Source organism: Habropoda laboriosa, unplaced genomic scaffold, assembly GCF_001263275.1.
Source record: "Habropoda laboriosa isolate 0110345459 unplaced genomic scaffold, ASM126327v1 scaffold578, whole genome shotgun sequence".
Classification (NCBI taxonomy): domain Eukaryota; kingdom Metazoa; phylum Arthropoda; class Insecta; order Hymenoptera; family Apidae; genus Habropoda; species Habropoda laboriosa.
The window spans coordinates 1,983,113-1,992,563 of NW_017100941.1; the positions used below are offsets into that span (position 1 = coordinate 1,983,113).

The following is a 9,451-nucleotide window of genomic DNA, read 5'->3' on the forward strand; positions in this document are numbered from 1 at the left end:
GAAAAGGAAGATCGAAATTTAATCGTCTGTGTCTCCTTTGGTAATGTTTCCTTTGCGTTAATTAACGTGTCACTTTTGGTTCTTGTATAGATATGCATATACCGTAACGTGCACACAGATTTGATGTTATACGTGGACGACGTTGGTGATTCCTTTTCAGATCTTTTTGTAAAATTAGTTTCGACGTAGTTTTACGACGAGAAACCAGTTTCGGCGAACTTTTACGACGATTTCTTTTCTTCTTGGTAAAATCGGTTTCATTGCAGTTCACGTCGTTTTGTTGCATCACGCGGGAGATGGGTCCTACAGCTCGCGCCACCACCATAAACCTTGATTTTATTGATTTCAAGAAACTGTTAAAGACAAACGTGATACAGTTAGGAACGAGCCGCGTGATACATTGTTCGACTTTATTTCATTCTCGAGTGGTTCCCAACGACTTTAAGTTTATTTTGAAGTGCCTTCTCTTCTTCGTTCTCTTTTTGAAACGGTATCGAATTTATGCCGGTAATAAAGACGTGGATCACGGTGGGAAAGATTTCGTTTTATACGCGAAACGTCATCGGGCGACCTTCGCTCGATACATGGCTTCTTCAAATTTGAAAATTGTCCTTACGGTTTTGTGCTTTTCCGAGAGAATCCGATGAGTCACCTGTGCGCGTTCAGTAAAATCGTATTGTTCGTTTTAATAATACGAGTAACTATACGTCAACCTTAAGATTCGTGCAAAAGTCTCTGGCCGATGGAAAATTTCCTCCGAAGAATTTCATTCGCGGCTGTTGTGTTTATCGTTACAAAAATGACGAAATAACATTGAAACAAAAATAGGCCGTTTAATTATCTTCTCTAGCTATGGCGGTGCGAGAAAACTTTTATAGGTAATTGAAATAGCTGGAGAAGCTAATTAAATATAGATACGCGAGAAAAATGTAGCACCATAAATTCAATAGACAAGCAAGATAACATCGAAATACCTGAAAATCACAGGACACCAAAGGACAAGTCGAAAAGATTTTTCCTCGAAAATGACCAAGCAAGATCTAATCGAAAAAGTCAAATTCCTCTTACGTACAAGTACAAACACGTACACTTTGATAAATTTTTCCACGTCACATTAAAATCAGGGGAAAAAGAGCGCAGGTACATATAATAATATACAATTTTGCGTAATGTATTTTAAATAATTACTCGCCGTATTACAACAAAGTTGATTCCACGAATACGATACCAACGCTCATTTATTCCCAATTCTGCTGTCTTAATTAAACATTCGATCGGTCCTCAGAGCTTCTCTTTTTCTCTACGTATTTATTCGCCGCGAGTCTCATCGTTCAGATTGACCCATTAAAATTCAAACACCCGGAACAACCTGAAGCGCGTATTTTACCGGCGTATAATGTATCAGTCGCAATTAACTGTCTCCGATCGGCGGTAATAAAGACATATGTGTAACAAAACGACGACCGAGAGACGCCGAAAAACCATGGTTAAACGTTCCTCCGGCAATTTACTCGTTCGACGTCGCCAGACCGTAAAATATTAACACGAAAAGACGGACATTAAGGACACGTGGGCGGTATTTTGCAGAAGATGGAACGCTATGCTATTCTGTTCTCGTCTGCGACAATTCTCCAGGTAACCTTGAGTTCTCGGTAACCATCGGCATCCGCCTAATTAACGTAGCTTTCGTGGAAGAAACATCACGGTTGCAAGCTCGTAAAATGCTCGTGAAGCCCGGCTTCCATTAATATTTGTGAATAATTCCAGCGTTAATTACTGCCGCTCACGTCCGCGGCCTCGTGACAGAAGACCACGTTCGCGACGCGTGCCACCTGGTGAAAAGTTCTTAGCCTTCGTGCGTCTTGTAACAGTTCAATGTCAAGCGGTTGGCTTAGAACGACGATGCGTTTGGTGTACGGTAGAGCTGCTGCTCGGATTCAAGCTGATTGGAATAATTCAAATTTCCATAGTAATTTAACACGATTCGTAACACTCTCCGTTCAGGCTGTTTGATATTTTCGCCTTTTCCTTCTTTTGACGCACACTGTGCAGCTGCGACAGAAATTAATACAGAAATTTTTGTTTTGCTCTGTAGTGCATCTTGGACCTACCTTTTTCTTGATAACAGTGATTCTTGCAGTGTTGTTGATGTTAGAAGGTATACAGAGTCGAAAGCAAATTTGTCAGTCTCGAAAGTCACCGAAAATCAAGTCATGGAAAATTAAGGTCTGAAAATTTAGTTAATACTTAATTTGATAAACCGAATTTTGTAACGATACGAAATTTTGTAACGAAAAATTGACCGCCAATCACCCTTGTTACGCATTAAAATCTGCGAAAGGGTTAAGCATATCCGAATCTTGAGTATAGCTACTCAATTTAGAGTCGAGTACCCGAATTTGGATTTGAATATCCTAATACACGCGTGTTTCCCTCGCGATAAATAGAGCTGCTTTGAAATTATTTCCTGGGAGCACATAAAGTGTAATAACGGGCACTAATTATCGTGAAAATACAGCGCTTCCTCGAGCATCGCGGCATTTTTTCTTAAAAAATTTTGACGTTCATTTCGAATCAATTTCTTTATCCTGGCGAATAAGAGAGGTGAGAAAGAGCGAATATGAATTCATTAGTGTGAACTAATTCCTTGAAAATTACCCATTACAAAGAAAAAGTAGAATATATAAATGTATGCACATGCATCGAAAGACCATAAATACGCTTGAATATTTTGCGGGTGGTTCCCAACAACGCGATCGACCGATGGAACACTGCACTTCAATCTCACCGTTCCTCGGCAAATGATATTTTAAGCAAACAGCATGTCTCTTAAACAGAAATTTTTCCAATGCAAGTGTCAGAAGTTTTATGAACAACTTGGAACCCCCGTGTGCGCGGCGGTGATTAATCATACGCTAGTTAAAGCTTCGGATAAAATATCACGCGGGGATAAAAGTAAGTTTAAAAATAATCCGAAGGATACTTACTTACAGCTGAAGTAACTTGATATCGTCGAGAGATACAATGAAATATAACGTTGTAAATTATATTTAAATTCTCCTCGGTTCGGTAATATTCGTAAAATTGCGCCGTAAACGGTAAGCCGGCTCGATCGAGAAAGTTAATTGTCGCACAGCTTAGTCGAACCGTTAAGGGTTGAAGGTGATAGCGCAAGTATTTCATTATTGTCGCGTCGAGAAAAAGAAGGAAAAAGAAAAGGTAAGGTAGCAATTCATCAACGTCAGATTTTTCTGTTGCGCGTTGTGTTCCGATTGGGACGAGATAAATTAGCGTCATTTAATCGCGTTATAGTTAACGCGGCATAATGTGTAACACATGTTTCACAATACTTTCTCTTGCACCATTGTGCGGCAACAAAAACTTAATCAGACGTGAATATCACGGCCACAGCTTTACCGCATAAACGAGGTGAACTAGTGCTCTGCGAAAAAAAAAGAAAAATACGTCGCGATGGCGATCAGGTCGTTACTATGCTTGATTTGCTGGCAAAGGAGTGACCGGAAGGTATAGTAATCGTTGGAGACAATTTTCTGCGATATCGAAGAATTCCTTCTTTTCTTTTTTTAGCATCTCGATGGGATCTTGTAGAATTTCTTTTCTTGTGTCGTTGCTTGATTTGCCTGTGATTATTGGATTCGGTGTGGTTTTTCTTTAATTTAGCGCAGATTGATAATTTAGACTGTCGTCAAAATTGGTTGAACTTTGAAATTAGCTAAATTTCAGAATTAGTCAAATTTGAAGATTGCGCAAAGGTTGGTTCGATTGGGTAACATGTAGGAAACCATCTAACGGTACGATCTTACTTTCGTTCAAATTGATGGACGATATTTGCCATTTCGTTTCGTGTAAAAGTTTCTTTCACTTGGAATTTGTGTATGCGGAACGCGTATACAGAACACGCCGTTTCAAGAGAACACTCCTTTAACTTGAACTTTTAACGCTGTTAAATTCAAGAGACGACACACACGTACTTTCCACGATTTGCCTAATTTTACCAAGTTTGCACTTGGCGTACAATTAACTGTCTAATCTATTCCATCTAACTGGAACACCAATCGAGCCGTTTATTTGGAAAGTGAGGCAGGTCCAATCGATGGAACTTAATATGATCCTTAAACAATCTACAGTTGAAAGGAAAAATGAACTTGCACCACTTTCAACATAAACGTCTCAATTATAAAAGTGTCCCCGAGATACTCAAACTTTTCGGACTACCCTCTTGCATATTTCAAAAACCACCTGCATGTCATACTTCGGTTCGCAACAATTTCACGAAAACAATTCCATCTCGTTGCAATCTAAGTCCATTTAACTCAAAATCACATTTCTACGCAAATTCCTCGAACACAGAAGCGAGACACGACGAATTAAATAAAACCCACGCAACGAAATTCTCAGCGAGTGCAATACCATTCACAACAACCGTATCCATCGAAACGTTCTCATATCTCGCTTCACCCACTTCGCCAGTCATCGCTTAACTATCTCCGTTGAACCGGCTGTTCGAACCTGGGCACAGGGGAAAAGAGTCCGCGGATAGGAAACCGCGACTCTACGCAGTTGTAACTCCCCTTCGAAAAAATTGCCCAATCTCACCGGTCGAATCTGTACGTCCACGTAAGTTCCGCGGCCGGCTCGATGCAACAGTGACGTGTACCGAAGGATGGACAGGGGGACTAGGCGTGATTCGTCAGGTCTGGGGCCTCTTGACGTTCCGGTTAGCCGAGGTAAATCGTAGGGAGCAGACGGTGGCGGAGGTTGAGAATCGCGTGTTAGAGAGAGGGTAGAGAGGCGAGTTGAGGCGATCGGCTCTCTCGGATCAGCTGTGAGAGCAGCGTGGCGCCGTGTGCCGCGGCTCTGACCCGCTGTCAGTTGCCCGAGCCCTGTGCTACGGTTAGGACCGTGCAATCGTCACCTTTTAACGAGCACGAGGCAAGCTTACGGGATCGTACCCCGAAACGGACTCGGCTCTTCTTCGCAAGCCGCGTCGTCGTGATCCTCGTTGGAAGAAGCCGCGTGGTTCCGTTCGACGAAAAAATACCGAGCGAAACGATCGAGGAGAACGTTGCTGACTGGTGAACACCGTCGCGGTCGATCGTTTTTAGAAGGTGATTCGATTTTTGACGAGTAGAAAGACGGCTTGAGGAAGAAGAAGAACTGGTGGTCGAGCGCGTTTATATTCGAACCTTGATACGTTCACGTTCGATTGAAACGTGATTGACGATCTCGACCTGGGGATATTTCTGACGGTCGTCAGACTTGAAAATCGTACGTTCGATCGTTGATCCTGAAAGTTTGAATCGTGTCGACGGAGAAAGAAAGAGGGAGAGCGAGGGAGAGAGGGGGAGAGGCCGGTTCGAATATCGTGGTGGTTTTTGTGGTGGAAAAGTGATTCGAGGTTAATCGAAGAGAAGCTCGACGAAGCGAAGAGAGCCGCATGCTTCGCTGACAAGTCTCAGGATGGTCTGGTAGAGGAGGCGCTTGGCGGTTCGACAGCGAGAAATGGCGTGCGGAATATCGTTCGAAGCGACTGCCACGAGCACGGTACTTTTCCTGCTGGTGAGTAGCTGCATCACGCGTTTTCACGCCTAATTTTTCTACGCACGTGCGTTCACCCTCGTTGTCCCCGATCTGTGTTTGTCGTTTTAATAGGTCTGATAAGATGCCTTAACGTTCCGTGTCGTGGCACTTTCACTTTTTACGCGGTGTCCTTTACGAGACGGTGTGTGTATTCGAAGTGCAGCTAGCTCATTGTTTATGGGGGGAAAAAACGAACGTTTCGATCGGGGAAAATCGTGACGTGTCGTGTGGGACGTTTTTCTTCTTCTTTTACACGGAAATTCCAATTCCGACAGATGTGTTCATATTTGGCGAGGACAATTTTTACGACCGTCGAGGGATCCTTTTGTTTACACGTCCGAAGGACGAAGTCGAACTATTTACTTGTTTCTTAAGTACGTCTTCGACGAGATTATCGCGATCACTCTGATTTAAATATGAATATCGCCAGTATGCTCGAGGTACTTTCAAGATGCATTGTACTGTACCTAAACGCTATGTTTGGTAACAGTAACATTCACGGTGAACCCGGTGGAATTCAAACTTGAGCGTGTACCTTTTAGACGCAGGCAATTTCGTGTGCTGTTTTGTTCGAGACGATTTTAACCAGAGATGCTTGACCTATGGCAATTTTTGCGCGATATTAAACGAACTCTGTGTTCGTTGGTGTCTAATTAAAATGGAGAGACTTAGACGAAGTAATGTGCGGTGTTCCTCGTGTATTTTCATTTTGATCGTTTTATTTATTTTCGTCGGAAAAAAATTTCTTTCTTCATAGGTATTTGCCAATAATATTGTGTCCAGTTTCTAATCAAAGAGTGCATGAATTATACGTAAATTGTATTTACCATTATTTTTCTGATTCTTTTTGGTACTTGAAGTTTACGTCGTCGTACTTTATTTTGAAGAAACATTTCGAATAATTTATGCAACTTGCAGAAGCGTTGATCGATAAGAAGATATCTAAGAATAGCAACGTCTCTTCGTTTCATAAACTAAGCAGAAAGATTCAACATTTACACTAAATAACTCTAAATTACATCACAAGGATAAATGTCACGAATTCGCTAACATCAACCTTTGTTACGTCCTCGATGCGAGCCGTCATACACTTTCTGAAACACCACCCTTTATATACAAACCGTGACATTTACCCCAGTGATTTCATCAATGTTCTCATACTATGCTTAATCACGATTTTTTTTTTCAACCGTACGAATAGGCGTAGACGACGCCTCCAAAATAGGTAGAAGTAAATGAATCTTTCGCGGGGTAATTAAGTTCGATTGTTATAAAATTCGACTCGAAGTTAAGGTATCGGTCTAATTATTTTGTTGTTAAACAGAGAAACGTATTTCTTGGTAATGTTGTGTTAATAATGTGCAAATTGACCACCGTTGGAAATATATTCGTCGATTTTTCATTCAGGTATTTACGATCGTATTTAGTGGAATGAACTTTCACCGAGTAATAGTCTAGCTATTGTTAAATTTTGCAATGATAAATCATCCTGTTGCTCTGTGCACGAATGTTCCCTTATGTATCGAAGGCACCAGTGAAATTTCCCATAGATATATTTGAAAAGAATTTTTTTTAACTAATTTTCTTGCACCTTTGTGGCTTAACCCCTTCGTTCCCATTGTAATGTACGACTATATTTTCGTTTTTGCAGTAGCAATGATTTCTTTGTAAAATATTCGAAATAAATTAAATGCATTTTAGTTAGAAAGAAATATCTTGGTTAAAATTTAGTTACTTATTGTCTCATGTAACTACATTACGTTTTCATTGTTACCAAAAGTTGCCAAATGGGGACCAACGATAAGAGTCTTTAAGCATTTCCCAAATGTCAAAACGGTTTTACGAATTAGATACTTGTTTGTCACGAAATGTGCAAAAAGTACGAATAAATATTTCGTGCAGCTGTTAAATAATTTGGGAAAGAGAGGGTTGAAGTACATATTTGAAAATGTAACTCATGATATAATTTCTTTAACACACATTTGCTACACCAAACCATTCTCAAAGCACCCTAAAGATTTCTATAATTATTAACTATTAACCGCCTGTACTAAAGACTATCAAAATTAATTTGCACTCCGGTTTCATGCTACGTTTCCTCCATAACAAAACTAATCACCATTGATTACACCGAGCCATTCTCAAAGTACCATAAATATTTTTAAACCGCCTATACCAAAAACCATCAGAATTAACTTTCATACCACACAACCATGCACTTCCTCAATAAAAAAAAAAACTAGATCACACCAGGCCATTCACAAAGTACCATAAACATTTTTATAACAATCGACAATTATTAACCACCTGTACCAACAACCATCAAAACCAACACTACCGTGCACTCTCTCAATTAAAACGAAAAGATAAAAGCCATCCTCCTTCCATAAAGCACGTCCGGTCACGCTAGCAACGAGACGCGCGATATCCACCTCGTCCACTCTGCGAACACTCAAAAAGTCATTATCACGAACCCGTTAACATTAACCTTCACGCGTCTCGAACGTGGACAGTCGCGCGGGTCCCTGGAACGCCTCTTCTCTGCACGCAAACCCGTGACATTTCTCCGCTTGATTTCATCAACGTTGCCTCATCCTCCACCACCTTCCCCGTCTCACTCTCGGGGTGTTACGATTTCGCGGTGCGTCATTATCTTTGCGTTCGCTAGAAATCCTCGTTGTATTCCGGTTCTCCGTGAAAACAGATGCAAAAGCTGCTGCTCGCGAGGCTGGCATGCAACAGGCAGCGTGGTGCACGCACCGGTATACCTACGTGGACGGCTAGAGTCAAGGATACAGGCGTTATCTAGCCGGTGATTGCTATACTTTAAGGCCTGTTTCATGCTCTCTCGGCTCTCTCGCTTATTCACGTGCGCAAATGCATACACAGGTCGCCTCGTCGAGCGATACTTTTGTTATGCAAGCGTGGAATGTTAAGTTGCCGCGGTTCCTTTGGAAGATTATGCCCTGACGCTCTTTTATCTTATGCAACGGAACCACCGTGGCGAGCCTCGTTCGAAGATTTAGACGAGACTCTGTCGGGCGAAAGGTTTGACTTGCGACGAGAGACGTCTTTCAATGTGGACGAACGTCGACGTTGTTCTTCTTCTCGCGGCGAGGAAGATTGTCGGATCCTTTTTGGTCAGTTGGGTGTTTTTAGGGCACCTTTGTTGCGGGGTTGAGAGAGATCGGTCGAAGGAAAATGGAGAAATCTGTTTCGTGAGATTGTAGGATTTGGTAGATTTGAATAGTGAGATAGGGAGTTGAAGGGGATAATTGTTTTATGGGTCTAAGAATATGATAGAATTTCAACATTATCGACTAAATACTTACTTTGCGTAGAGTCTTTTCTTTTTAGGGTGGTTGTGACTAATTTGCCGAGTTCTTTATGTAGGTTAGTTGCTTAAGATAGTTTTTTTTTGGATATACGAAATTTATCTGACACTTTAGGTAAATTGTACTGTTTACTTTGTTGATCACTGTTTAAAGGGAAAAATCGGTAATTTAAGGGGAATTGTTAAATGAAAAATTTGATTGGAGATAGGAAAGGAACAATTTTATATTGTCTTCTGGTGAAATTCTTTTTATACAAATTTTTTCATAAATGTTCGAAGTGAAGAAAATTAGAAACACCGTAATAAAAGATGAAATTTCTCCGTGCTACCAGTATGTAAATAAGGCTTCGTGCAAACAAAATTGCATCGAAATTATTATATCATTGAATGTAGCAATAGCCTCCCTTAAATTTTCCTCACATTTGACGTTAAGTATAAAGTTACTGTGCACGCATGGAGAAGAATAAAATATTCTTAATCGATATTCTTTTCACGCATTCCTCGGAACGCCACAGT

The 9,451-nt window shown here is 41.0% G+C and overlaps 1 protein-coding gene across 1 annotated transcript in view; it reads left to right on the plus strand.

Annotated features, from left to right (window-relative positions):
* Positions 1-3,471: 3,471 nt before the first annotated feature.
* Positions 3,472-9,451, plus strand: part of LOC108577568 (suppressor protein SRP40-like) — a 72,487-nt gene continuing 66,507 nt past the window's right edge. The window contains exons 1-2 of the mRNA XM_017940748.1: positions 3,472-3,525; positions 5,494-5,580. Coding sequence (XP_017796237.1) covers positions 3,472-3,525; positions 5,494-5,580 — 141 coding nt within the window. The remainder of the gene's footprint in view (positions 3,526-5,493; positions 5,581-9,451) is intronic.